Source organism: Phalacrocorax carbo, chromosome Z (assembly GCF_963921805.1).
Source record: "Phalacrocorax carbo chromosome Z, bPhaCar2.1, whole genome shotgun sequence".
In the NCBI taxonomy this organism is placed as follows: Eukaryota; Metazoa; Chordata; class Aves; order Suliformes; family Phalacrocoracidae; genus Phalacrocorax; species Phalacrocorax carbo.
This window is the reverse complement of record NC_087548.1, coordinates 11,303,189-11,318,121: the sequence shown is the minus strand read 5'-3', so window position 1 is coordinate 11,318,121 and position 14,933 is coordinate 11,303,189. Positions and strand designations below refer to the sequence as shown.

General features: G+C 51.4%; 3 protein-coding genes across 9 annotated transcripts in view; 1 reads left to right on the top strand and 2 right to left on the bottom strand.

Annotated features, from left to right (window-relative positions):
* Positions 1 to 14,933, top strand: part of UBAP2 (ubiquitin associated protein 2) — a 158,216-nt gene that overhangs the window by 83,013 nt on the left and 60,270 nt on the right. For 6 of the 7 annotated variants that reach the window (XM_064437758.1, XM_064437755.1, XM_064437757.1 and 3 more), the window contains 4 exons: positions 2,022 to 2,088; positions 3,404 to 3,599; positions 4,879 to 4,970; positions 5,849 to 5,899. In XM_064437758.1, the coding sequence (XP_064293828.1) occupies positions 2,022 to 2,088; positions 3,404 to 3,599; positions 4,879 to 4,970; positions 5,849 to 5,899 (406 nt within the window). The remainder of the gene's footprint in view (positions 1 to 2,021; positions 2,089 to 3,403; positions 3,600 to 4,878; positions 4,971 to 5,848; positions 5,900 to 14,933) is intronic. The other variant, XM_064437754.1, reaches the window with a different exon arrangement.
* On the bottom strand, positions 9,540 to 10,118 carry LOC135310597 (interferon-like). The gene has a single exon (XM_064438721.1). It carries the CDS (start codon positions 10,116 to 10,118, stop codon positions 9,540 to 9,542), a length of 579 nt encoding a protein of 192 aa, XP_064294791.1.
* LOC135310596 (interferon-like) lies at positions 12,651 to 13,229 on the bottom strand. Its single transcript, XM_064438720.1, has one exon. It carries the CDS (start codon positions 13,227 to 13,229, stop codon positions 12,651 to 12,653), a length of 579 nt encoding a protein of 192 aa, XP_064294790.1.

Genomic DNA, 14,933 nt, shown 5'->3' with positions numbered 1-14,933 from the left:
ATCTGGGTAACTATAGGCCCATTAGCCTCACTTCAATCCCTGGGAAAGTTATGGAACAAATCCTACTGGGGGACATCACAAGTCAAATGAAGCACGTGCTTCGGAAAAGCCAACATGGTTTCACTAAAGGTAGATCGTGCTTGACAAACCTGGTGGCCTCCTATCACAGAGTGACTTGCCTGGCTGACATGGGGCAGGCAGTGGACATTGTCTACCTGGACTTCTCCAAGGCCTTTGATATGGTCCCCCACAGTCTCCTCCTGGAGAAATTAATGCGTTATGGCCTAGACAAGTGGTCTGTGCAGTGGGTGGGGAACTGGCTGACAGGCCGCACCCAAAGGGTGGTGGTAAATAGCTCCTCTTCCAAGTGGCAACCTGTCACTAGTGGAGTCCCCCCGGGATCGATATTGGGCCCAATGTTATTCAATATCTTTATAAGTGATCTGGATAAGGGCATCAAGTGTAGCCTGATGAAGTTTGCTGATGACACCAAATTGAGTGGGGAAGTAGGCACTTCAGAAGGGAGAGCTGCTCTGCAGGGAGATCTGGATATGCTGGAAGAGTGGGCCAGCAAGAACCTTATGAAGTTCAACAAGGAGAAATGTAAGATCATGCACCTGGGAAAACATAATCCAGGAGTGCAGCACAGACTGGGATCCACCTGGCTGGAGAGCAGCTCTATGGAAAGGGACCTGGGGGTTCTGGCGGACAGAAAGCTCAACATGAGCGAACAGTGTGCTGCTGCGGCCAAGAAGGCCAACAGGAGGCTGGGTTGCATCAAAAAGGGCATCGCCAGCAGAGATAAAGAAGTAATTATCCTGCTCTACTCAGCGCTTGTCAGGCCACACCTGGAGCAGTGTGTCCAGTTCTGGTCCCCACTATGCAAAAAGGATGTGGCCAGGCTGGAAGGGGTCCGGAGAATGGCCACCAAGATGATCAGAGGACTGGGAAGCTGCCATACGAGGATAGGCTGGGCGAGCTGGGTTTGTTCAGCCTTGAGAAAAGGAGGCTTAGAGGGGATCTCATCACCACGTACCAGTACTTAAGGGGTAGTTGGAGATTCCTTTTTTACACGGAGTGCCGTGGAGACGGCAAGGGGGAATGGACACAAATTGCTCTTGGGGAGATTCTGACGGGACACCAGAGGGAAAATTTTCACAGTGAGGACAGTCACCCATTGGAATAATCTGCCCAGGGAAGTGGTTGACTCTGCCCACATTGGACACTTTTAAGATTCGGCTGGACAGGGTGCTGGGCCATCTTGTCTGGACTGTGCTCTTCCTAGAAAGGTTGGACTAGATGATCCCTGAGGTCCCTTCCAACCTGGGATTCTGTGATTAATTTGCTGCTTTTTTTGAGCCCTGTCTTTTCAGAGTGTGTTGGGGCTTTTGGCAGAGTTATGGGGCAAATACCCTGCAGTTCTAAGTGTTTGAACTAATGTTATGCAGGTTGAAATGTGTGAAATACCATAGTGAGTCAAACCAAAGTATTGCCTCACCTAATTAATACCTGTGTCCTGTGGCAGGCAGTAGCAGTTGTTCAGGAAAAGAATGAGAAACAAGCCATGTATTGTGTGAACCTTCTTCTGGTTTTGGACTTTGTCTTGGAGTTGTTGCTACATAATTGCTGAAGCAGCTATTGTTTTTCTAAAAATATAGTAAATAGGTAAATGCAAATGAATGATGTTTTAAATGTGTCTTGTTAGTAGTAGTTGTCTCTGTACTACAGTTTTTTTCATTAAAAGTTATTTGGCTATTAATTAAAGGAAAAACACCTGTAGGGATGTGCGTGTATACACGTATACACATGCACACACCCCTACAGAGAATTTCTTTAACTAATATCCTTCTGTGTATTTGTGTAGAGATAGTTATTATTTTTATTCTTTGACTAATATCTTACTACCTGCTCTGTGGTTGTATGTATGTGTATATATGTGTGTGTAGATATACATACTTACATATATTAAAAATAGTTCTAGGAAAAGTTCATTTCATTAATTCTTTGCAATTTCTTTCTAGCTCCCTTTCCAATCATCAAAGCAGCCTCTCCCCTGCCTCAGTGTTGTCTTCAGGCACATCACATGCAGTAAGTCCTGTTTGCATTTCAACAGATGTTTGGTATATAGTCAGTTTATCTGAAGATAGGAAGGATCCTTTTCTTAAAAGTTCATCGTGTCCTGGTGCACTAGGAACTGAAATGAGCCTTATGTCGGGGAAGAAGGACTGCCAGCCCTCCAGTGGTAAAAAGAGTCTTAACCACTTGTGATTTGTACTAGGTCAGGAATAGATAATACAGAGAATTTCCAGTCACACAACTGCAGAGGAAATCTTTGTGTCAGCGAGGGGGAATGGCATAAAGAAAGAATTTCTTGTAACAAATGTATTTTAAAAAAAATTTAGAAGGGGCTGTCTGAAACTGCTCCAAAACATGGATTGTTAGCAGTCTCCACTGGAGGGATTAGCTAGCAAAATACACTGGTGGAATGATGCATGTCATGACAAATGCCTCATGACAGATGATTTTAGAATTTACCATGGGGCATTGTTGTCACCTGTGTACTTACTGCATTTGAGATAACAAGGCAGATGGTAGTGTAGACAGTGCTCTAGATGAGGTTTTACAAACAGAAGTCAGAGATACTGCCTTGTTCTGTGATGAGGTACTTTAGTACAATTTCCAGTTGGGGTGTGCAGATAGATTACTGCTTTTCTTTGTACCTGTAGTTTGGTTTGTAATGCTCTGTCCCTACTGAATATGTAACTTAAAAATTCATGCTTATCCAAATGTCCTTATTTTCTGTTGTCAGAATTGTTTTGGCTTCTGTGTGTTGATGACACTGTTTTGCAAGTGTGACCAGCTTAGAGCTAAGGCACTGTATTGTGCTGGTTTCAAACCAGGAACTCCTTTATCCTCATGTGTTCCTGTAATACATCTGGTCTGTGTTTGAGTTTACCACATTGACTTCGTTGTGGGGCACTGCAGTTTTAATCTTTTAAATTCCACAAGTGCATTGAGGAAATTACAATTGCGGTGTCCTGTACTTTGAGAACAAATACTATCTTTTTGAAGAATGTAGTTTATTTAACGTAACAAGTACTAGCTTAAGGGAGTATACAAGTAACGGCCAGAAATAATGCAGTGGAGTGACATTTGAGTTACTGTGGTATAATTTTGTGGTGATACAGTGGTTAAATTTAACTTCCATATAATACTTTTCTTTGAATACTTAAAAATCACAAGTGTGCAGCATAATTGCTTGCTTGGTATGTAGATAATGCGTATCTTTTTCATGTGCTGCTGTTACTTAAGAAATTGTTGGAGTAGGTTTTTTTTTTTCCCCAGCATCTTCCACTGTGGTTTATTTGCTCTGTGATTGTCGTTCTTTTTGTCTCCTTTCTAGCACACTAGTGTTGAGAACACAACTTCGCTCCAGCCCTCAACAACCTTTTCAACTGCTTCAACCTCGGCCACTAGCACCACCTCTTCGGTTGTCAGCATGGCAAGCAGTATGAACACTACAAACAGCCTTGGCCTGAGCGTTACCAGTGTGTCTATACCAGCTGCTACCACACGGGCAGCTCCTTTAGTGTCTTCAGGTTCGCAATATTGACAGATCATGTGGATAGAAAGAGGACTTCAGTCAGCAGGGCTGTCAGTTGAACATCTCATCAGCCATAACTATGTTAAGAAATCCACACTCTTCACTAGCATTTTCAGCATGCTTTATTTCCTGGCTTATAAAATAAAGTTGCCTGATTTTCTCTATTTGAAATATTTGTTAGGGTGTCATGTGGCATTTTCACAGCAGATTCCATCCCCAAAGTCCTTTATAAATAGACACCAGAACAGTTCTGACTTAAGAAGTTTTGGACTAGGAGATTCACCCAGTTGGTATTCCAGCTTGTGATCAGCTCTGGGCTGTGAGTTCACATTATTTTCAGTCTTCTCTGTGACTTGAATTCATTTGGCAGTATCAAAATATACTGCATTGTCCTCACTATCATATGCCACATCCCTACTACCACATCTACAGAAACAAAAAAAAGCATCTGATGTCTGGGTCATTCCACAGCAAACAACACTTCAGAAAAAGGGTCCTCAGAGAAAGAAGGTGGGGAGGCTTCTTGTACTGAAGTGGAAGCAATGCTAAATTCTCTCTTGCTTCTCTAATCAACCTGAACTGCTAAAAGGAAATCCTATGGAGGGAAGTGAATGATTTAAATATTAAGATCAAACTTACTTTCAGAAGGATTTCTCATTTTTCATTCCCATACCTTCTAAATGAAGTGTCTTATGACTGGCTGAAGTGCTTTTTTTTTTCTTTTACTTTTCTACTTCCCAGTGCTGCTTTGTGGAGGCAACTGAAATGGTTTCAGTCTTCTTCTCTCAGCTATTCTCAGCTGCAACAAATCACTCAAAAAAGTATGCTGGCAATGTTTAGTGCTTTCCAGTCTATTGCTGATGATAAGGGGGAATGTGTTAACAGAGCAGAAAACGAAATGAGAGAATTTGCTCTCTCAGATTGAGAGCAATGCCTAAATTTTACCTTCAGGAGAAGACCGAGGAAAGGAGAAGTTTCTGTAATTCCTGTAATCCTCATGGAAAAGTAAATGACAAAAGCAGACTGTTCTCCATCTTAAGTAGCCTGTGCTTTCCCTTCCTTGAAGCATGGTTAAACTCTTACGGCTATTTTGAGCATTTTCATCCACCAGCACAAAATTTTTCTGCATAGCTCTGTACTGCACTGCTCTATAAAGAGCAGTCTTTATAAGCTATGGCAGTGCAGCCACCAGGGTTTGTGAGCTATCTTGTCTCAATGCTGAAGCCTTTTCCTTTCTAAAGGCTTGTTAAATTGTCTGTATTTTGGTTCTACAGGCAAAGCTCCCCCAAACCTGCCCCAAGGTGTACCACCCTTGTTGCATAACCAGTATATTGTGGGACCTGGAGGACTTCTGCCTGCCTACCCAGTAAGCAATTTAATTCTTCCTGTCCTTATTGCTTAACTCTTGGTGCAAGTGGGTCCTCCAGACCTGCTGCTGTCTATGCCAAGGCATTTCTGCTGGCACATGTTGCACCTGGAATTCTTGTTCCAAATGCTGAAGAATATATGAAATATATTCAGTGGGGTTTTATTGTTGGTAGTAAACGGCAGAACTGTTGGTACAGACCTGATGTGGCTGCTGTTGAAGCTAAACATGCATGTTGCTGTGGTTTTCAGTGATATCAGGTTCTAGATCCTTCGAGTAAAATTACTCATTCACATTTGTGTTACTGTAGTAATGGTTCAAATGTGTCATGTGTCCTGTCTGTCTATACTTTGAAAGATTGCAGATAGCTTTTTCATGTTTGACCAGCATCAACATATTTTTGGTTATCTGGTTTTGGGATCAGAAACTTTATTAAAATAATCTTTTTGCATCACACTCTATGCGAGGGGATGCCATAGGTTGCTCTGTGGTCTAGTCATCAAATCTTAAGTTCCGCTATTCTCAGAAGTAATCATTGCAGCAAAGAACGTTGTTGCTCTTACTCCCAAGTCTGAATGCCCTGTAGACTTTTCACAAGCCGATGAAAGATGCATCTGAGAAAACAGTATTGAAGATAAGACAGTCGAACTTTCCTCAGAGGACTGCTGTCATGAAGAAACAACATCAGAGTGACAAGCTGTTTTAAGCTTAGCTCTACTAGCCTTAAAAAGCTACAGTACCCCATGATGGCACGGTGCGACGTATAGCTGATACCTTAAAAATAGACTGGGCCTAGATCAAATTCTGCTTAAAGCCCCAAACTGGTCGGCATCAGAGAAAAGTGTTACAATGATGTTGTATTTTTATCTGTCTTCAAGCAGATTTATGGTTATGATGATCTCCAGATGCTTCAATCCAGGCTGCCAATGGTAAGTAAATGGCTTGGTTTATTTAATTTTAAACAAGTTTTATTCAGTGTTGATCATTTGTGCAGCACAAATTTGTTCATTTAATGGTGATTAAGAGCTTATACTTATGTTCTATAATCTGATTTTTAAACTATCCATAAACAGTTCCTTTAGGTGGTGTAAACTGATACAGAGCACCTGTTGCATCATGCATTCGTCCATCTGCAAATTCTGTAAATTGAAGGAAGTGTGCTCTGTGCTTTTGAGTGGAGAAATGTTAATTGTTGTAGCAACGGTATGACATCTTGTCAAATCTAGTTGAAATTTGAGCATTAATGTTTTCTTTTACCAAGAGGTAGGGTTGAACAGCAAGTACACAAATTGTCAGCCAGTAGGTGCATCTGACAGGTTTTGGAGGTGCTCATAGGCAGAGAACTTTGTGTATGCATCATGGCAACAAATGACGGTGAGCTGCGGGAGGGAGAGGATATGAAGTTTTTTTCTTTACCTGGATCCAGAATGTAAATGACATTGTGAGAGATTAGAGTTTCCAGCCAGATTCACAAAGAGCCTCAGCGTAGATTGCAAGAAGATGAAGAATTTTGTTTGCAGAAAACTGGGATAAGGATCTTGCAGAGGTTTGCTAGTATGTAACTGAGAAAAGTCTCAGGATTAAGTGATCCAGTGTATCTATAGAGGCAGAAATGGAGCAATGAGCAGTGATCTGGAAAAGAAGTATCACTGAATGAATGCCATTAATAAAGGTCCAAGTCAGTACCAGGTCCTGTATGTAGAGTCTGGAGACATCCAGAGTCAGATAGTCAAAGATGAGTACAGGGATGTGCCCAACAAAATCCTGGCTAGCTGTGCATCCTGAATTAAAAAGTTGAGCACATTAATGAAGATTGTAACTACGTGGTAAAGTCATGATCCTTGTAAGAATTGTCAACTCATATGAAGGCAATTATTTTCAGAGTAGCAAAATGACAAAATATTTGCTGTTTTGGGGCTAGGAGAGACATGGTGTGGCAGGTTGACCCTGGCTGGACACCAGGTGCCCACCAAAGCCACTCTATCCCTCTCCTCCTCAGATGGACAGGGGAGAAAAATATAATGACAGGCTTCTGGGTCGAGATATAAGGACAGGGACATCACTCCGCAATTACTGTCATGGGTAAAATGGACTCAACTTGCAGAAATCAATTTATATTATTACCAATCAAATCACAGCAGGATAATGAGAAATAAAAACAAATATTAAAAACACCTTCCCCCCACCCCTCCCTTCTTCCCAGGCTCAACTTCACCCCTCATTTTCTCTACCTCCTCCCCTCCAATGGCGCAGGGGGACAGTGAGTAGGGGTTGCTGTCAGTTCATCACACACTGCCTTCGCCACTCCTTCCTCCTCAGGGGGAGGATTCGTCGCACTCTTCCACTGCTCCAGGTGGGGGCCCTCTATGGGAGACAGTCCTCCATGAACTTCTCCAACATGGGTCCTACCCAAAGGCTGCAGTTCTTCATGAACTGCTCCAGCGTGGGTCACTCCCGCAGGGTGCAGTTCCTCAGGAAGAGACTGCTCCAGCGTGGGTGCCCTGCGGGGTCACAAGACCTGCCAGCAAACCTGCTCCAGTGTGGGCTCCTCTCTCCATGGGGCTGCAGGTCCTGCAAGGAGCCTGTTCCAGTGCGGGCTTCCCATGGGGTCACAGCCTCCTTGGTGCATCCAGCTGCTCTTGTGTAGGTCCTCCATGGGCTGCAGGTGGATATCTGCTCCACCATGGACCTCCATGGGCTACAGGGGGACAGCCTGCCTCACCATGGTTGTCTTCACAGGCTGCAGGGGAATCTCTGCTTTGGCACCTGGAGAACCACCTCCTCCTCCTTCTTCACTGACCTGGGTGTCTGCAGTGTTGTTTCTCTCAAATATTCTAACTCCCCATTTGCAGCTGCTACTCCACAACAGTTCCTCCCACTCTTCCCCTTCTTGAACTCATTATCCCATCTGCTACTGCCACTGGCTCTGTTGGACATGGGGGAAGCTTCTAGCAGCTTCTCACAAAAGCCAAATCCACAATACTCTACTACTAAAACCCTTCCGTAAAATCCAGTACACAGTTGCTGGGGGATTATTATTCTTTAGAAGTACAGTTCCATTTTCATCAGGCGCTACTTCCCAGTGTTCATTCACTTTTTTTACTGCTATCTAATCAGGAGAGCTGTTATTCACACACAGGAACTGCAGGGCAGTTGATGAGGAGACCTGGTTCTGAGGTTAGATGAGTTAAGAATTATTGACATTATTATAAATTCAGAAAGAGTAAATGGAAAAAAAAGGAAATATTTATTCAAAATTAATCACAGTAAAACACGCAGCAGAAAAAAACTTATTATCCTATACGTTAAGGGTAAGCCTGAAAAAGACAAAATGTAAAACTTCATGTGATGTGTGTAGAGAGGCTACACTGTGTATTTTGTGGAGCGGCAAGAGTAGCGGAGCTGAGCCTAAGCCGAGCGAGGATGTGTGCCGTGCCTCTCCTCTGTAGAATCATGGAATGGTTTGGGTTGACCTTCAAAGGTGACCTGGGCCAGCCCCCGCAGGGAACGGGCAGGGGCATCTTGGACTAGATGAGGTGGCTCAGAGCCCCGTCCAACGTGACCGTGAGTGTTTGCAGGGACGGGGCATCGAGCACCTCTGTGGGCAACGTGTTGCAGTGTTTGGCCCCCGTCATGGGTAAAAAAAGTCTTCCTTGCATCTAGCCTGAATGGTAGCGCCTTGGAGTTTAAAACCACGACGCCCTGTCCCGTGGCTAGAGGCCCTGCCAGCAAGCCTGTCCCCATCTTTCTTCTAAGCCCGCGCAAAGTATTGAAAGGCGGCAAGAAGGTCTCCCCGGAGCCTTCTCTTCTGCAGGCTGAACAGGCGCAACTCTCTCAGCCTTCCCTCGTGGGAGGGGTGTTGCAGCCCTGGGGTCGTATTTGTGTCCCTCGTCGGGACGCGCTCCAGCCAACAGGTCCGTGTCGGCCTCGTAGTGAGGGCTCCGGGGCTGGTGAGGGGTGGGTCTAAAGCGGGACGGAAGGTGGAAAATGTTGAGGAGAGCAGGGCCGAGGAGATGATCCTGATGGCGACGGCTACACCCTGTCAGAGGTTGTGGGAATAGGTTGAGGAAAGGGCCTCCCTGGGGAGGCGGCAAAGAGAAGCGTGGGCACGGGACGCGCGGAGCCCCGTTTGGAGCAGGGCTTGGAGTGGGTGTTGAGTGGAGGTGTCTTCCCCCCACCCCAATGGCTGGTTCCTGTGCTTCGGAGACAAGAGGTAGTGGCAAGCTTTTTGCAACAGGTCTTTATTTTCTGGTGAATAAATAGGTGAATAAATAGACAGCGTAGTCCCAATAAATAGAGTAAGTCCCATAGTTGTCCCAATAAATAGAGTAAGTCCCATAGTTGTCCCAATAAATAGAGTAAGTCCTATAGCTGTCCCAAGAAATAGAGTAAGTCCTATAGCTGTCCCAAGAAATAGAGTAAGCGGTGTACATAGCGGAGCAGTGAGTGGAGGCTGGGGGTGCAGGGCGGCTGTTGCCATGGGTCGGGGAGGCGGGAGAGGAGAGTTGGGGATGGGGCGGTGGTGCAGAAGTGGTGGTGGGGCCGTGGGGGTGGGTGGGGGTGCCTGGGCTAACCGCGCAGGGTGCGGGTGAGGTTTTGGAGGCGTTGGAAGCAGAGGCGAGCTTCGAGGCGGACGTGGTCCCAGGCGCAGGGGCTGTGGTTGTGGGTGCGGAGGAAGTCCTGGATGCGCCCAAAGTATATCTCGATGTCGAGCAGCAGCTTGCGGAGCCCGTGGCCTTGGAGGAGCGTGCCGCTGTCTGTCAGGCATCGCTGTAGCTGCCGGCTGTGGTGCTGGAGGCTGTTGAGGAGGCGGTGGCGTGCCTGGGCGTCCCAGTGTTGGGGGACGGTCGGGCTGCTGAGGGTGTCGAAGAGGCGCTGGAGGAGGCGGTGAGCGGCGGCGGCGGCTTGCTGTGGGTGGTTGGTGTGGAGGAGGGTGTCGGGGAAGGGGAAGGGGTCGTGCAGGTGGTGGCAGGGCGGTGCGGGGCTGGGAGCCATGGCCTGGAGGAGGTGGGTGCTGTCCCAGGGGAAGGTGGCGTCGCGGGGACGGAGGTGGTGGCAGGCGAGGGCGGTGGCGAGAGCCGTGCGGAGGATCAGGAGCACCGCGGCACCGTGGCGCAGGCGGGGCTGTGGGGTTGCGGGCGCGGCCATGGCGGGGCTGCGGGTGGTGCGTGGGTGGTGGTGGGCAGGAGCCCGCTCAGGCTCGGTGGTGGTGCGGGTGGGCGCTGTGCTTGGGGTGCTGCCGGGCGGCCGGCTTTATGTGGTGCCGCGTCCTTCCCTTCCTCGCTTTCTGATCGCAGCGAGTTTCCGGCTGTGGCTTTCAGTTTTGGCTGGTGGCTGTGGTGGTGTTGGGGAAGCGCGTTGGTGGGGTGTCCGTGCGTGGGGAGGGCGGCGGTGTGTTGGGGGGAGGTTGGCGGGAGCGGTTGGCTGTGGGATGCGAAAGCGCTGGGGCAGAGCCCTTGGGGGCAGCTGTGCCGGGGAGGTGTGTGAGGGTTTCCGTGTTGGTGCTGCAGGGTGAGCTGTGGTGCGTCTTTTGTGGAGCTGAAGTTTCCCTTCCTGCCCAAGCGTGTTTTCCGTCTGTAGTGCCGTGGTGTTGGCTGTGGTCTGTTTCCCTTTTGCTTGTGGCTCGCCTTTGTTTTCATCTCCGCTGGTCTTTTCTTTTTGCGTTGGGAAGAAGGGTTGTGAAGCGATGGCACTTGGCAGAGCCTGGGGAGCCGCCTCCCGGAGCGAGGGCCTGGGGGTGGCTCTGGGTGTGGGCACTTGGGCATTGGGTGTGTTGGTGGACGGAGCTGCCCCAGCTCCCGCGTGAGAAGCTGATGAGAATGGGGAAGAAAGGCAGGCGGCAAGGCTTGAGGGAAAAGGAAGAGGAAGAAGGGAAGAGCTTTGCTCGTCGTGCTGGTGCTGGTGCTGGTGCTGGTGCTGGTGCTGCGCTGGGTCCCTGGCTGCGGTCCCACGCGCGTGGCCCTGTGGCAGGGGTCGTCTTGTGTTTTCTGTGGCTCCTCGCCTGAGGTGCCTGGAGAGCAAAGCAGATGATGTCCCCCGTAAGCGCAGGGTGTTGCGTTTGGGCTGGCGTGAGCCCCTGCGGCCCTAGAGGAGGGGTGTCCAAGAGTCGCCTGGCGGTGGAGCTGAGCCAGCTGCTGCAGCCGTAGAGCACTGAGTGGGAGGAGAAGGAGGTGGAGGTTGCAGTCGCGCTGAGGTTTTCGGGTCCGTTGCAGCAGCGAGGATCACGTTCTGCTTGTGTGAGAGATGCTGCCACGTGTTTCCCGAAAGCTGTTGGAGCGGGGGAAAGGTGCGCGTGTCGGTGTCGGGCTGGGAGCCGTGGTCTTGTCCGTCAGCGTTGTGCTGGTGGGCGCTGTGGTTGGGGTGCTGGCACGTGCACGATGATGTGGCGTAGCTAGGTGCCGCCTCTGGAGGAGGCAGTTGGAGGTCCGTGGCTGGACCTTGTCCCCGTTGCCCTAGAATGGTTGGTGCTGCGAGGTGTTTTCAAGCAGCGCGCCGAGAGAGTTGTCGTGAAGAATGCCTGAAGTAGCGGCAAGAGTAGCGGAGCTGAGCCTAAGCCGAGCGAGGATGTGTGCCGTGCCTCTCCTCTGTAGAATCATGGAATGGTTTGGGTTGACCTTCAAAGGTGACCTGGGCCAGCCCCCGCAGGGAACGGGCAGGGGCATCTTGGACTAGATGAGGTGGCTCAGAGCCCCGTCCAACGTGACCGTGAGTGTTTGCAGGGACGGGGCATCGAGCACCTCTGTGGGCAACGTGTTGCAGTGTTTGGCCCCCGTCATGGGTAAAAAAAGTCTTCCTTGCATCTAGCCTGAATGGTAGCGCCTTGGAGTTTAAAACCACGACGCCCTGTCCCGTGGCTAGAGGCCCTGCCAGCAAGCCTGTCCCCATCTTTCTTCTAAGCCCGCGCAAAGTATTGAAAGGCGGCAAGAAGGTCTCCCCGGAGCCTTCTCTTCTGCAGGCTGAACAGGCGCAACTCTCTCAGCCTTCCCTCGTGGGAGGGGTGTTGCAGCCCTGGGCTCGTATTTGTGTCCCTCGTCGGGACGCGCTCCAGCCAACAGGTCCGTGTCGGCCTCGTAGTGAGGGCTCCGGGGCTGGTGAGGGGTGGGTCTAAAGCGGGACGGAAGGTGGAAAATGTTGAGGAGAGCAGGGCCGAGGAGATGATCCTGATGGCGACGGCTACACCCTGTCAGAGGTTGTGGGAATAGGTTGAGGAAAGGGCCTCCCTGGGGAGGCGGCAAAGAGAAGCGTGGGCACGGGACGCGCGGAGCCCCGTTTGGAGCAGGGCTTGGAGTGGGTGTTGAGTGGAGGTGTCTTCCCCCCACCCCAATGGCTGGTTCCTGTGCTTCGGAGACAAGAGGTAGTGGCAAGCTTTTTGCAACAGGTCTTTATTTTCTGGTGAATAAATAGGTGAATAAATAGACAGCGTAGTCCCAATAAATAGAGTAAGTCCCATAGTTGTCCCAATAAATAGAGTAAGTCCCATAGTTGTCCCAATAAATAGAGTAAGTCCTATAGCTGTCCCAAGAAATAGAGTAAGCGGTGTACATAGCGGAGCAGTGAGTGGAGGCTGGGGGTGCAGGGCGGCTGTTGCCATGGGTCGGGGAGGCGGGAGAGGAGAGTTGGGGATGGGGCGGTGGTGCAGAAGTGGTGGTGGGGCCGTGGGGGTGGGTGGGGGTGCCTGGGCTAACCGCGCAGGGTGCGGGTGAGGTTTTGGAGGCGTTGGAAGCAGAGGCGAGCTTCGAGGCGGACGTGGTCCCAGGCGCAGGGGCTGTGGTTGTGGGTGCGGAGGAAGTCCTGGATGCGCCCAAAGTATATCTCGATGTCGAGCAGCAGCTTGCGGAGCCCTTGGCCTTGGAGGAGCGTGCCGCTGTCTGTCAGGCATCGCTGTAGCTGCCGGCTGTGGTGCTGGAGGCTGTTGAGGAGGCGGTGGCGTGCCTGGGCGTCCCAGTGTTGGGGGACGGTCGGGCTGCTGAGGGTGTCGAAGAGGCGCTGGAGGAGGCGGTGAGCGGCGGCGGCGGCTTGCTGTGGGTGGTTGGTGTGGAGGAGGGTGTCGGGGAAGGGGAAGGGGTCGTGCAGGTGGTGGCAGGGCGGTGCGGGGCTGGGAGCCATGGCCTGGAGGAGGTGGGTGCTGTCCCAGGGGAAGGTGGCGTCGCGGGGACGGAGGTGGTGGCAGGCGAGGGCGGTGGCGAGAGCCGTGCGGAGGATCAGGAGCACCGCGGCACCGTGGCGCAGGCGGGGCTGTGGGGTTGCGGGCGCGGCCATGGCGGGGCTGCGGGTGGTGCGTGGGTGGTGGTGGGCAGGAGCCCGCTCAGGCTCGGTGGTGGTGCGGGTGGGCGCTGTGCTTGGGGTGCTGCCGGGCGGCCGGCTTTATGTGGTGCCGCGTCCTTCCCTTCCTCGCTTTCTGATCGCAGCGAGTTTCCGGCTGTGGCTTTCAGTTTTGGCTGGTGGCTGTGGTGGTGTTGGGGAAGCGCGTTGGTGGGGTGTCCGTGCGTGGGGAGGGCGGCGGTGTGTTGGGGGGAGGTTGGCGGGAGCGGTTGGCTGTGGGATGCAAAAGCGCTGGGGCAGAGCCCTTGGGGGCAGCTGTGCCGGGGAGGTGTGTGAGGGTTTCCGTGTTGGTGCTGCAGGGTGAGCTGTGGTGCGTCTTTTGTGGAGCTGAAGTTTCCCTTCCTGCCCAAGCGTGTTTTCCGTCTGTAGTGCCGTGGTGTTGGCTGTGGTCTGTTTCCCTTTTGCTTGTGGCTCGCCTTTGTTTTCATCTCCGCTGGTCTTTTCTTTTTGCGTTGGGAAGAAGGGTTGTGAAGCGATGGCACTTGGCAGAGCCTGGGGAGCCGCCTCCCGGAGCGAGGGCCTGGGGGTGGCTCTGGGTGTGGGCACTTGGGCATTGGGTGTGTTGGTGGACGGAGCTGCCCCAGCTCCCGCGTGAGAAGCTGATGAGAATGGGGAAGAAAGGCAGGCGGCAAGGCTTGAGGGAAAAGGAAGAGGAAGAAGGGAAGAGCTTTGCTCGTCGTGCTGGTGCTGGTGCTGGTGCTGGTGCTGCGCTGGGTCCCTGGCTGCGGTCCCACGCGCGTGGCCCTGTGGCAGGGGCCGTCTTGTGTTTTCTGTGGCTCCTCGCCTGAGGTGCCTGGAGAGCAAAGCAGATGATGTCCCCCGTAAGCGCAGGGTGTTGCGTTTGGGCTGGCGTGAGCCCCTGCGGCCCTAGAGGAGGGGTGTCCAAGAGTCGCCTGGCGGTGGAGCTGAGCCAGCTGCTGCAGCCGTAGAGCACTGAGTGGGAGGAGGAGGAGGTGGAGGCTGCAGTCGCGCTGAGGTTTTCGGGTCCGTTGCAGCAGCGAGGATCACGTTCTGCTTGTGTGAGAGATGCTGCCACGTGTTTCCCGAAAGCTGTTGGAGCGGGGGAAAGGTGCGCGTGTCGGTGTCGGGCTGGGAGCCGTGGTCTTGTCCGTCAGCGTTGTGCTGGTGGGCGCTGTGGTTGGGGTGCTGGCACGTGCACGATGATGTGGCGTAGCTAGGTGCCGCCTCTGGAGGAGGCAGTTGGAGGTCCGTGGCTGGACCTTGTCCCCGTTGCCCTAGAATGGTTGGTGCTGCGAGGTGTTTTCAAGCAGCGCGCCGAGAGAGTTGTCGTGAAGAATGCCTGAAGTAGCGGCAAGAGTAGCGGAGCTGAGCCTAAGCCGAGCGAGGATGTGTGCCGTGCCTCTCCTCTGTAGAATCATGGAATGGTTTGGGTTGACCTTCAAAGGTGACCTGGGCCAGCCCCCGCAGGGAACGGGCAGGGGCATCTTGGACTAGATGAGGTGGCTCAGAGCCCCGTCCAACGTGACCGTGAGTGTTTGCAGGGACGGGGCATCGAGCACCTCTGTGGGCAACGTGTTGCAGTGTTTGGCCCCCGTCATGGGTAAAAAAAGTCTTCCTTGCATCTAGCCTGAATGGTAGCGCCTTGGAGTTTAAAACCACGACGCCCTGTCCCGTGGCTAG

What these genes read in the sequence shown, in the direction of transcription:
- LOC135310597 (XM_064438721.1), bottom strand. Translation starts at nt 10,118, where the DNA reads ATGGCCGCGCCCGCAACCCCACAGCCCCGCCTGCGCCACGGTGCCGCG.
- LOC135310596 (XM_064438720.1), bottom strand. Translation starts at nt 13,229, where the DNA reads ATGGCCGCGCCCGCAACCCCACAGCCCCGCCTGCGCCACGGTGCCGCG.